The sequence below is a fragment of the Danio aesculapii genome, chromosome 20 (assembly GCF_903798145.1).
Source record: "Danio aesculapii chromosome 20, fDanAes4.1, whole genome shotgun sequence".
NCBI lineage: Eukaryota > Metazoa > Chordata > Actinopteri > Cypriniformes > Danionidae > Danio > Danio aesculapii.
In genome coordinates this window covers 294,528-307,742 of record NC_079454.1, presented here as the reverse complement: position 1 = coordinate 307,742, position 13,215 = coordinate 294,528, and the positions used below count along the sequence as shown (strand labels likewise).

The following is a 13,215-nucleotide window of genomic DNA, read 5'->3' as shown; positions in this document are numbered from 1 at the left end:
GAGACCAATTCTAGAGACCAATTTCAACTATTCATTTTCTATCAAGGATACTACAAAAGGTGTAAAATACACACATAATAATGCATTCCACATCAGAAAAGTAAGGACAGTATAAAAAGGCAAATGAAAAAATAAAGATTTGCTTTCACTTCATTGCAGACTAAAGCATTCAGTAAAGCATTTACCACCCTGTAAAGTTGCCATTCCTTTTCTGGACACTGTTTTCTGGCACAGTACAGTGTAAACTGGCATTTGGGAAAGTAACTACATATTGTGGTACTTGACAAAGGTTTACCGCAGTAGTCCTGAGCTCATGTGCTGATCTGGCTTATAGATGAATGAGGATTCTTGATGCAGCGCCCCCTGAGGGATCGGAGATCACGGTAGTTCAGCTTAGGCTTGCGCTCTTGTCCTTTACACACTGAAACTCCTCCAGATTCCTTGAATCCTTTAATGATGTTCTGCACTGTTGAAGGTGAAATATCCACATGTCTTCCTCTCTTTCTCTGAGGAACATTGGTTTTTAACATTTCAATCATTTTCTCATGTGTTTCTTGGCAAACTGGCGATCCCCGGCCCATCTCTGCTCCTAAAGGACTAGACCTTTCCTAGATACTAGATCACCTGTTGACATCACCTGTTTCACATCATTATTTGCCCAGTTTAGCTGATCACTAGCCCTAAAATCCTTCTTTCTCGACGTGTTCTGGAATGTGTTGTGGGTCTGAATGACAGGAAAGGATGGAGATTTACTAATAAAAAGAAGCTGACCAGACAAAACATGAAATATTCTGTGTTCATATTGTCTGCAATCAAATACAAGTCACAAAATTATTTGCGTTTTCCATACTGTCCCAACTGATTTAGGGTTGTATTTATTATAGTATTTTGTAGTACTATAGTAAAGTATTCTAAGAAAACATGTTTATGGCATGCTTGCCCCAAGCCCAACCTTAAATTAACCTCATTTACTATCTTAAATTTAATTTACTCACATTTTAAACATAAAATACAGCAATGATATTTAAATAGTTAACTAGTAATACTATTGGGCATCACGGTGGCACAATGGGTTGCTGGTTTGCTGGTATCGGTGAATATGGTAAGCTAAATTGTCCGTAGTGTATGTGTGCATGTCCTGGTCCTCCAGATTGAGCAACGACCAAGTTCATAGAAATCAGATGTTACGAAACACCAACATGGTGCAGCTAAATATTAGCTTTAATATAAAAACGGCTCTGGAGTTAAGAGTAAGTACTACCATTACCTATTCAGTAACACATTATTATCAAAGCAACACAATTACTTTTACAAGCCGTTTCACAAATGTAATTGAGTAGATGCTGATGTGTCCAATAGTGTTATTGTTTGCTCCAAGATACAGAATTATTGTTACGCCATTTTCCAAGTGCGTTCTGAGGATTTTAGGGTGGAATTACTGCCGACTGTCTGAACAAATGCCTTCATTATAAAGTACACAACACAAACTGCTCGCATACAGCTTAACTACAGTCAAGACGTTATTACTACTGTTTTAAAGGCAATAGGAAGCTCCTAGATTTAAACTATGGCTTGGAGATATGATTTCTACTTTGCATTTGGAGAAAATTTGGTACAGTTTATAGGACAAAACTTAAGAATTTTGACAAAATCTGACATCCTTGTATCTGTTACCTTTATGAAAACCCTCCAGACTAACGCCTCATTTGTATGTAGTGTGTTCATATATTGTTCATATTATCATTATCATACTCTGCAGTTCCTTTAAGGGATGTTTTGTGATATGGGTAGGCTTTTTTCTTCCAAACTGTATTGCATTCCTTGCATATGTGATGGCTGGACAAAATATGAAGAGTTCCAACACAGGCTCATTGAGAAAACGTAGCCCTGCAGATGTTTCTGGAGACAGCGAATTACGTAGGCGGGTCAATCGATAAAATTGGTTGGGTTTAGGGAAGGGGGAGGGTGGGTCAGCCGGACGTTCGCTCAGTCAGTCAGAAAGTCTGTCCAAAAGTGAGTCGACAGCGGCCTCTGGTGGGTTTACGTGAGAACAGCAGGCGCGAATGGCACTCGCGAGGGAAATTTGAGATCTCGAAAAGCGTACACGGCGACCTCTGGCGGATTTGCGAAAACAAAAACTGCAGTAAAATGTGCCGCCGGGACGGATTTCGCGGTCTCCAGAAACGTCCGTGGAGGTCCGTTTTCAGAATGAGCCTGGGTTGAAGAGTTGAAGAGCAAAATCCTCTAAGTGCCGTCTAATATTTCAACATTATTCTCAGCCTCCTTTGTTTATGTTGAGATATTTCACTTTAAAGACCAGGAAAAGGACTTATTCTTTGCCATAAAAGTGATATTACTGAACAAACACACAGGACATAAGACAACATCCTGAAAATGATGAGAGATTGTGAGAATAAAGTCTACAATTCCACCTTACTGGTCATAAGTTCTTGAAATCTGTATTTAAGAAGTACACATAAAAGGTACCTCTCTCCTTTGTAGTTTGAGCTGGTTGGTCTTGTATTTGCTGATTGCCTGTTTCAGTGTGTCTTCAGCTTTGCTAAGTAGATCCTGAGCTTGAAAGAGTTTAGAAGTAAACCGACCCAGAACTTCCTGTATGGGTGACAGACGGCCCTGTGTGGTCATCAGATTTCTCTCAAAGTTGCGCACCCGTCTGAGCACTACAATCAGTCATGTTAAGAGAGAACGTGAAGGAAACCACACTCAAACACGGATAATTCAGCTGAACATGACCGAAATTAAACAATCTTACATTCATGGGCCTCGGAGGACTCGTCTGAAGCAAGCGGTTCTTTTGGGGAAAGGTTCAGTTTTCTCATCCAGCCCAAGATCCGTTCAGCTTCTGCCAGTTTCTGCAACTTTACCTGAGGATCTAACTCCTGATAGACACCGTATAATTCCCAGTCCCTGATCATATCTGAAATGCACACACACACACACACGCACACACACACACACACACACACACACACACACACACACACACCACACACACACACACACACACACACACACACACACACACACACACACACACAAGCATTGGGTTTCTGTTTAAGGGGGCATTACAATAAAACTCTATATGTTCCCAATAATAAACCTCCAACAACAAACAACAATAACTCTACCAATAAATCTCATTTCTGCAATTCGTTGTCCTCATGGGGACCAATGATATATTCCCACAGAGTCTAAATTGATTGGTATCACTATACTTGTGGGGACACTTAAACAGTGCATGGGTCCTGGAGGGCTGGTGTCCTCTAGATTTTAGCTCCAGTCCTAACCAAACACCCCTGAACAAGCTAATCAATTACTGTATCCAAGATAGCCCCTATACCCTCCTTCACTATTCCCTAAATTAGTCCACTAATATAATCCACTTAAAGGGTGTAAATTAAAATGAGTGATTGATAAACCCCTCGAACAGATTTGATTGTAAACTTCTTGGTCAGACCCTGTGATAACCATTTAAAGAGCTCCTATTTTGGGTTTTTGAAAAGGATCTTCATGCAGTGAGGGACACAGCTCTGAGTGAATGAAAGTCTCCAGCTGAGGTGTAAATCTAAAGGTGCAGCACGTTTAAAACTATTGATTCTTTAGCAAAATAGTTGACTCAGAGTCGAATGAATGAATCGAGTTGGGTTCGGATCTTTTGCTTGATTGCATCGACGTCGATTTAGTACATCACCAAACATCTAGTTCCAGATCCGGTCAAATGTGTACATGCTTTCCCCTCCACACACTAGCGGAGGCGTGGGGGGATCACAGGACTGATCATGACTGAAGATGATGATCACTGACAGATGGAGATTCGGCTGCGGGGAGTATAGGGTTCAAGTATAGCCAACCAAGTGCTGTGTTTGTTCCTGTCATTTTCCTGCTGGTGTTTAGCTGCATTGGGCTCTCACATACTTTGTGCTACATCATACTGTAGCCATGGTGGGCATTTTTGTCTGTCTCGTGCTGAAAACTAAAACTAAATGTCAGGCTCTCCCTGCAGCTCTTAAGAGATTAGAGCAGATTCAAGTTCAAAATAGAGCAGAATTTTGAGCACTGTTTGATTCAAGTGGTTCAAACAAATAATTAGCTCAAACTGGTTAAATAAATCATTTGACCACATGATCCACAGAGAGTTCAAGGTTTCCATTTGGCAGAAACATCCTGAGGTGAATCTCTTACAACTGAGCAAGTATAACAGATACAGTTAACAGGCTGTCCTTTCTCCAGGTACCATAGACCTGCTTCACATTAGCCAGCACACCATAAGACAAAAGGTCTTGCGTTACCTTCAATGAGGACATTGAGCGATGTAAGGTTAGCAGTGAGTGTCTTTGCTAGTGTGGAGCTGGCAAGTGTCTCTTGATCCACTTGGTCTCCAAAATTCTGCACTTCTTCCTCCTGACAAAACAAAATAAAGATCATTTCAGTGTCACCTGGAAGAACAGAAGGATACCTGTTCATTTTAATCCAGCATGCCATGAACACAGAGAGAGAAAACACTGTGCTGTAGTACTGATGTGAACAGACGGAAACGATTATGATTATTGCACGGTGGCGCAGTGGGCAGCGCTGTCGCCTCGGCTGGGTCAGTGGGCGTTTCTGTGTGGAGTTTGCATGTTCTCCCTGTGTTGATGTGGGTTTCCTCTGGGTGCTTCAGTTTTCCACACAGTCCAAACACATGCGCTATAGGGGGATTGATCAACTAAATTGGCCGTAGTGTATGTTCTGGTCCTCCAGGTTGGGGGTAGAGTGTTGGGCTAATAACCCAACTCGTAAAACATTAGATGTTACGAAAACACCAACATGGAGTGGCTAAATATTAACTTTGATATAAAACAGCCCTGGGAGTGAGTAAGTACTGTACAGTACGGTAAATTGGGTGTCGAGCCCATTTATAATGTAATATCTGAGTGAACAATTTCATTTAGCACTATTATACCCACAACCCAAACTCATTTTCATCCCATGCCTGATTGTGTTGATCTATTTCTTCATATATAAATAGACGCAGCCATTGAAATCTTTTTGGCTCGAGACTTCTGGTCTCCTTCACTTGCACTGATTTTAGCTGTTGCACATCTTGACGTTTTAAACAGATTCTGATGATATTATTCTGCTTTTCATGTGTAGTCCTGAACACACGTGTTTTTAAATAGTTTGCTGGTTTTAGTCATTTCTCCCATTGGTGACTGAATTGGAAAACAACTGCAAGCATGAGCGCACTAAACGAATAATCAGAAGGAAATGAGGAATGAGTAGCACCTCTCCTGCGAGCTGGATCATGTCAGTCAGCAGATTTTGAGTTTCGCCCTCCAGGTCATCTGTATCTCTACTCATCATCGCATAATTCTTTTTCCAGCCCAAAAACTGAGCCTGTTAAAACAGTGATCGCAACATGAACATGATGTTTGACGCCACATCTTCTACAGTACCAGTACAGTTTGAGTGTTGTTACCTGTAGCTGGTGTGCAGTGTAGTTGTAGTACTTCAATCTGTCATTGGCTGCAGCTCCTGTAGAAATGTTCAGCACGCTGTTCCTCACCTGGTCCAGAGTTTTGTTGGACTGCCGAATGTCTCCGATCAGATTCCAGATACACGCGTCACAGCCTGGGAAGTCAAATGATGTTGAACAGATTCAGGAATTTCTCACAGCATTTCCTCTAATATTGTTTCTTCTGGAGAAAGTCTGATGTTTTATTTCGGCTAGAATAAAAGCAGTTTTAAAGTCATTTTAAGGTCAATATTATTAGCTCCTTCAGCAATATTAGTTTTGGATTGTCTCCAGAATAAACCACTGTTATACAATGACTTGCCTAATTACCCTAACTTTACCCTAATTACCCTAGTGAAGCCTTTAAATGTCACTTTAAGCTGTATAGAAGTGTCTTGAAGAATATCTAGTCTAATATTATTTACTGTCATCATGACGAAGAGAAAATAAATCAGTTATTAGAGATGAGTTATTAAAACTATTGGGCCCCACAATTGCCGCAAGATGTGTTTGGCACGATTTGTTGCTATTTTCAGACCAGCGCAACAGTATTTTTCACATTTTGCTCCACAAGACTAGTTTTAAAAACTAAAATAAAAACTTTAATAAACTGACACGCTTTAAAAACTGTAATAAACTAAATGTTTACACAACAGTATGTACAAGTCAGAGTCCTCAGCAGTTACTTGCAGACCTTTGAATCTAATGTTATTGTAAGGAAGATAATTAAACTGTATTGTTAAATAGGAGGTGTATTCCGCTGTGGTGACGCCTTATAAATAAGGGACTGAGCCTAAAGAAAATGAATGAATGAGTATTGGTTAAAGATTAAACTGTTGTTAAAGGTTTTATTAATATGGATTGTTGGTGATTGTGCAGACATTGGCTATATTCTCAATCAATCAAACTAGGAAGTCAGTTACTATCTAAAAGTGACTGACAGATAGCATATGCAGATCATCAAAACCCTCTGTTTAGAATTAATAACTATAACTTTAACTTTTCAGTCAGTTCATGGTCTCATTTCATCTGTAACACTGTAAGCTAGGACATTGACTTGCTTTTTACTACAAAGAAGCCGTTGTTCGCGCGTAAGTAACATAGTAAACAATGTAAACAGCAGGTCTCCGGAAAAAATAATGACATAAATGATTAACCATCCATAAATCAACACTATCCGCTTGTTAAGTCGTGATGTAACGACTAACGTGTTTCAGGGTCTCAATTCAACTCATTTGAATAGAGAAAATATTCACATTTTAGTCCTAGCACACATTACAGTGAATTTAATATAAAATAATCAATGTGTACACGACAGTCTCTAGACTTCACAAATACCAACATTTTAGAAACATTTAGAAAAAACGGACACTTTCTGGCCATCGGATATTAGGCATGGATATATATCTATAATGCGATGGTGATTTTCAACAGTATTACAGCGCTTTGTAAAAGTTTATTACTACCATTTGATGAGTCTCCCCATACAGTTTGATAGACTGGGAAGCCGCTTCACGTGACGTCACACTTTACAAGCGGATTGTGTCTGTGGACTAAATCTGTTCAATAGGAGGTTGTTCTGCGGACTCTTACCTTGCAAAATAAACCGTGATGTGAAGCAATGAATGCGTGTGTGTCTTGTTATTACAATGATATTTACCCCATATCTAATAAGCGTTTTCTGTTCAACCTACACAAATTTAGCAAATACATTCTTTATAAGCTTCCCATTGAAAAACAACTAGCTGCAATGGCTGCTTGAGGGTTGTAGCTTTAAACGGATGTACAGTTTGTCAATATTACTCATGTTCTTTTAGGTGTAATCTATTCGTAAACACTGACATGTGCAGGAACAGCACCCAAGAAACACAATATTTCAGTGAAGTATTTTGTTTTTGAAATTTAAGACATTTTAAGACCCTGCAGACACCCTGAAAGGGGTCATTACTGCGCTCTAAAATCCTGTGTTCTCATAACCCAACGTTTGGTCGAATATGGCAAATCCAGCATAGCGTAATTTATTTTCAGCTTTATTTAAATGACACTTTATATTGCTACGGTTGAGTTTTATTTAAGCCAACATTGGGTTACAACAACCCAGCATTTCTTTAGAGTGTAAATCTATGATATTCTAACCCAAACTGCCAGATGTTGTGGTTGTGGATCCCCTTATAATGTTGGAATTGTTTAAACGGCTTCTTATGTCTCGCTGAATTAATTGAACTGGTTTGTGTGTGTCATTGAACTCACTGATATTACACTCGCTGATTTGTGAAGCCTCAGGCAGACACTCTCCTGTGTGCAGGTCACAGTTCTCTTCTGGACAGTCGCATTCTGAGGAAGACACACATTCAGATTATTGGACATTTACATAACAAAAGCACATATTTACACATTTATAAACACACTAATAAGAATGCAGAGTTGCAGAAATATTTTGGAGCACCTGGTCACTTCTGAGGAACACAGGTAAGCAGAAGCCAAATAATAGTGGAAAATAATATTGCTAAAAACTGTCTTTAAATGTCATTATATGAAGAACAGAGTCATTTATGAGGTTTCCATTTGATTTGTAACCCAATTGGTCATGAGACATAAAAGGAACTAATAGCATTCGACAGCAGAAGCTGACGTAAGAATCTGTAAGTATTGTCTCTGACTGGTCTCCTGTGTTTTTCTGTTGACAAATGGTTGGGTTTAGTGTTAGGAGCTAAGTTATGTGCTCATAGTGTAGCATAAGTAAAATAGCACTCATTTCTTTCACATTTCCTATTCGACACACATTTTTAACACACCAATACTAATGCAAAACTTGAGGCTGGTGTGTAAAGATGTCATAGGAAATCCATCATCATGTAAATCCCTGTTCTAATGTGCAGATGGCCCAGTGAATGTGTGGGTGTGCGGATGCTTTTATGAAATCATGAATGAGGGAGTGTGAGAACAGCTGTTCAAATTTTCTGCACGATATAAGAGTGATGAACAGTGACCCTCGGCAATCTCCCATAAAGTTCACTTGTTAACTGGAGGGGTTAATGCAGTGAAGAGGAGAAAACAGTAAATTAAGTGAACTTTCTTCAAAACATTCGAGATAATGGAAGTACACAAATCAGCAAAATGTATAACACACTTTAGGTTTTGCATATTTTTAATGAAAAAGTCTTACATGTAGTGCTGTTAAAATCTGTCGCTAAGTATAGCTTTTATTGTTGATCTAATACTTTGGTACTTAGAGACTTCAGTAGCACTTTATCCTCTTATCTGTCAAAATATATAAACGCTTGGTATTAAAGAAGACAGATGTCAGGTCAAAATGATCTTCCTATAAGCTTATGAATATAATAAAACAATAAAATATTTTATAATATTACATAAATATAACAAAACCTGTATTAGCTTAAAATTTACACAAAACAAAGCTAAATATCTGAACAAATTACGCTCCAAATCTGAAGTAGACATGCCAAATAAAAAGCTTTCAGGTAAGATTTTCTTTGTGTTTTTGAATTAGATTGGTGACCACCCCTATTTGTGTGTGTGTGTGTGCGTGCGTGCGTGCGTGCGTGCGTGCGTGCGTGTGTGTGTGCGTGTGCGTGTGCGTATGTGTGTGTGTGAATGCCTCCTCCATTGTAAGTAATTTTGGATAGAATGGTCTGCTAAATGACTACATGTGATGGATGTGAGAGAACTGAATAATGTGTGATGTGTCCACACGTTACTTCTCTCAGTGTGCACATCATTATTTAGATGAATGTTTTGTTTTTTTGTACTTCTTGCGAAACAGAAAAGACACTGGAATGTGCAGAATCTGCTCCAGCACTGAATCAAACCACATGTTGCAACACCACGCAGACTCACTCTTGCAGCCAGATGTGCTGTAATCCCAGAACCCTGGTAGGCAGCGCTCGCAGTACCGGCCTCCAGCCCCCGGGCGGCACTGGCAGCTGTGTGTTAAAGGGTGGCAGGTGGCACGCAGGGCAGCAGAAGCACATTCACATCGACGGCAACCCATACAGGAGCCAAATCCAGAATGACCGTCCTAGACAAGGAAAGACAGAGTAGGTTTGCAGATTTCATGTGCTCAGTTCCTCATCTGTATTCCAGTGTATATTAAAGGGCACCTATTATCCCTCATTTTACAAGATGTAAAGCAAGTCTGTAGGTCAAGTTTTAGCTTCACATATAACACAAATACTTGTTTGTAACCCACGCCAACACGGGGAGAACATGCAAACATGCAAACCGAGCAGAAACATGAAGTATAGTGCAGATGCGGATCTTGATCTTGTTGATCAGCTGATAAGTGAATGTTGATGCATGTGAATGATTTATGACGATACAGTAAATACATACACAAGATGATAGAAATATCCCCATATCTTCAATAATATCTCTTAATAAGGTCATATTTATATTTTAGATTAATAATCAAAGCTCATTTTAAAGTCATTTTGAAGCATAATGTAATGCAATACAAAGAGGACCGCTTTAAATGCTGATGAGGATCAATCACCACTGAGGAACAGAGAGAGGAACGGTTCTGGAAATAAACCTGATGATCATATTTACTACATCATTGAATATATTTCTGCAAATTATGTGCAAACGTGATTGTGCTACCCGCTGACCTATTTTATATAGAGTATATTTCCAAATCAATTAATCTGCTTCAGTTCAGCAAGTTTATCAGACTTTTACAGATGTTTACCTGTTTAAATGTGATTTGAGTATTAATTTCAAAGCCAGACAATACAGATATTTGCAGCTTTTGCTTTGTTTTATGAATGCTCTTACCTCACACCTGTCACACAGCTGACCTGTGACCCCAGGCTTACAGTGGCACACACCTGACCTGTCATCACATGATGCAGTACCACACTTATTGCACTGACACTCTGAAACAAAGAGAGACGCCACATTACATACACGAAAACATATCCAGCACAGTTTAACCTGCATTTAATACAGACCCCTGTCAAGTGAATAATCCAATGATGTTAGATTTGGATGGGGATATATGCTGGATGGGTGGAGAAATCTTCATCTCTTTCAGCTTGAACTCTACCAGGATGCTCACAGTTTTGTTAAGATTAAATAGAGCGATTCTGATTTGTATTTCTATACGGTATTTAAACTACAAATGCTTGGAAATAATCTGTATCACATGTATGCTGACCCAGTGCACTGCTTAAACTAAAAGCACAAGATGCTTAGCTTCTTTGTCTTTAGATCTTATTATCTGAAATAGTAATTTAATCACAACAACAGCTGGACACAGAATACACAATATGTCAACTTAAGATGTGTTTCCTGGGACTGGCTGTGTGTTTTTTTGAAGTAAAAAAAAACATTATTAGGTAGACCTTACTAGTACCGGGTTTGACCTTCTTTTGCCTTCAGAACTGCTTTAATCCTTCATGGCAGAGATTCAACAAGCTACTGGAAATATTCCTCAGAGATATTGCTCCATATTGACATGATAGCATCACACAGTTGCTGCAGATTTGTCGGCTGCACATCCATGATGCCAATCTCCCGTTCCACCACATCCCAAAGCTGCTCTATTGGATTGAGCTCTGGTGACTGTGGAGGCCATTAGAGTACAGTGAACTCATTGTCATGTTCAAGAAACCAGTCTGAGATGATTGGCGCTTTCTGACATGGTGCGTTATCCTGCTGGAAGTAGCCATCAGAAGATGGAGACACTGTGCTCATAAAGGGATGGACATGGTCAGAACAATACTCAGGTAGGCTGTGGCGTTGACACCATGCTCAATTGGTACTAATGGACCCAAAGAAAATCTCCCCCACACCATTACACCACCACCAGCAGCCTGAACCGCTGATACAAGGCAGGATGGATCCATGCTTACATGTTGTTGAGGCCAAATTGTGAGCTGAGCATCCGAATGTGTCAGCAGAAATGGAGACTCATCAGACCAGGCAACGTTTCTCCAATCTTCTATTGTCCAGTTTTGGTGAGCCTGTGTGAATTGTAGCCTCAGTTTACTGTTCTTAGCTGACAGGAGCGGCACCCGGTGTGGTCTTCTGCTGCTGTAGCCCATCTGCCTCAAGGTTGGACGTGTTGTGTGTTCAGAGATGCTCTTCTGCAGACCTCGGTTGTAACGAGTGCTTATTTGAGTTACTGTTGCCTTTCTATCAGCTGGAACCAGTCTGGCCATTCTCCTCTGACCTCTGGCATCAACAAGGCATTTGCGCCCACAGAACTGCCGCTCACTGGATATTTCCTCTTTGTCGGACCATTCTCTGTAAACCCTAGAGATGGTTGTGCGTGAAAATCCCAGTAGATCAGCAGTTTCTGAAATACTCAGAGCAGCCCGTCTGGCAGCAACAACCATGCCACAATCAAAGTCACTTAAATCCCCTTTCTTCCCCATTCTGATGCTCGCTTTGACCTGCAGCAGATCGTCTCGACCATGTCTACAGGCCTAAATGCAGTGAGCTGCTGCCACGTGATTGGCTGATTAGATATTTGTGTTAACGAGCAGTTGGACAGGTGTACCTAATAAAGTGGCCAGTTCCCTCCTGTGAAATGTTTAATTGAGGACATTTTCTAATTTTTTCTTATAAGGTTTTTCTTCTGAAGAAAGTCTTATTTGGTTTAGTTTAACTGAAATAAAAGCAGATTTGGAATTTTTAAAACAATTAATTTGAACAATTTTACCCCCTTAACTTTTCCTCCAATTACAAACCACAGTTAACTTGCCTACTTGTTAACTTGTTAACAGTTAACTTGCCTTAAAATTGCACTTTAAGCTGATTATTAGTATCTTACAACATATTTTTGTCAAATATTATTTACTGTCACCATAGCAAAGACTAACAAAAGGTTATGAGAAGTTAGATAATCATGTCCTGCCTGTTTTATTATATAAATGTTCAAATCAATAATGAAAACATGAAAGATTTATTCAGTTTTTCCCACCAATAAAAACACATGTCTATATCAATGTAAACATGCTGGTTCTTCTCAAACTAACCTGGATTATTATGAATATATATATATATATATATATGATGAATATATATGGTCTACATGCACTGATCAGGTACTACATGCACAGTACCAGACACAACTGATAAATGAAGGTTAAGGACAGTTTGTTTATGTCAAGTATACAGAACGTAATATTATAGGTTCGTATGTCCATCTGTTACACAAAATATGATATAATTTGTGCGACATGGTACCCATATTAGCTCACAGATGAGCAATTTACTAAATTGTGCTCAGAAATAGAGATAAAGAGGCCCATATGGTTTAGATTTTAGCAGATAACACTTCACTCGCTTTTAGCAATGTATTCAAGAGTTCACACTCAGCTGATGATTGATTATGAAGCGTGTTTGGCATGCTGTCCCGGGAGAGAGCCCTGAGCTCATAAGATCCTCGAGCCCTGGGCTCCCTCCCATTTGCTGGCAAGAGGGGAGTTTGAGCTCAGGTAGATCTGGAGAACTCCCACGACTTCTTTCTAGCTAATGACAGATGTAGGAATTTAGAAAGTTCAATGTACTTAGGTCGCGTGTTTTTGGACTGTGGGAGGACACTGGGGAACCCCACGCGAGCAAGCAGAGAACATGTGAAGTCCGTACAGAAACTGGTTCAGTAGGGGCTTTACCAGTGGCATTCTTACTGTGAGGCAACAGTGCTGATCACTGGGCCGTCATGTCACCCAATG

General features: G+C 39.8%; 1 protein-coding gene across 1 annotated transcript in view; it reads right to left on the bottom strand.

Moving 5' to 3' along the window:
* The window catches only part of lama4 (laminin, alpha 4), a 49,624-nt gene that overhangs the window by 27,263 nt on the left and 9,146 nt on the right, over window positions 1-13,215 (bottom strand). The window contains exons 6-13 of the mRNA XM_056480677.1: window positions 10,310-10,410; window positions 9,374-9,554; window positions 7,766-7,849; window positions 5,480-5,631; window positions 5,287-5,397; window positions 4,311-4,422; window positions 2,774-2,938; window positions 2,488-2,681 (exon numbers count right to left, since the gene is read on the bottom strand). Coding sequence (XP_056336652.1) covers window positions 2,488-2,681; window positions 2,774-2,938; window positions 4,311-4,422; window positions 5,287-5,397; window positions 5,480-5,631; window positions 7,766-7,849; window positions 9,374-9,554; window positions 10,310-10,410 — 1,100 coding nt within the window. The remainder of the gene's footprint in view (window positions 1-2,487; window positions 2,682-2,773; window positions 2,939-4,310; window positions 4,423-5,286; window positions 5,398-5,479; window positions 5,632-7,765; window positions 7,850-9,373; window positions 9,555-10,309; window positions 10,411-13,215) is intronic.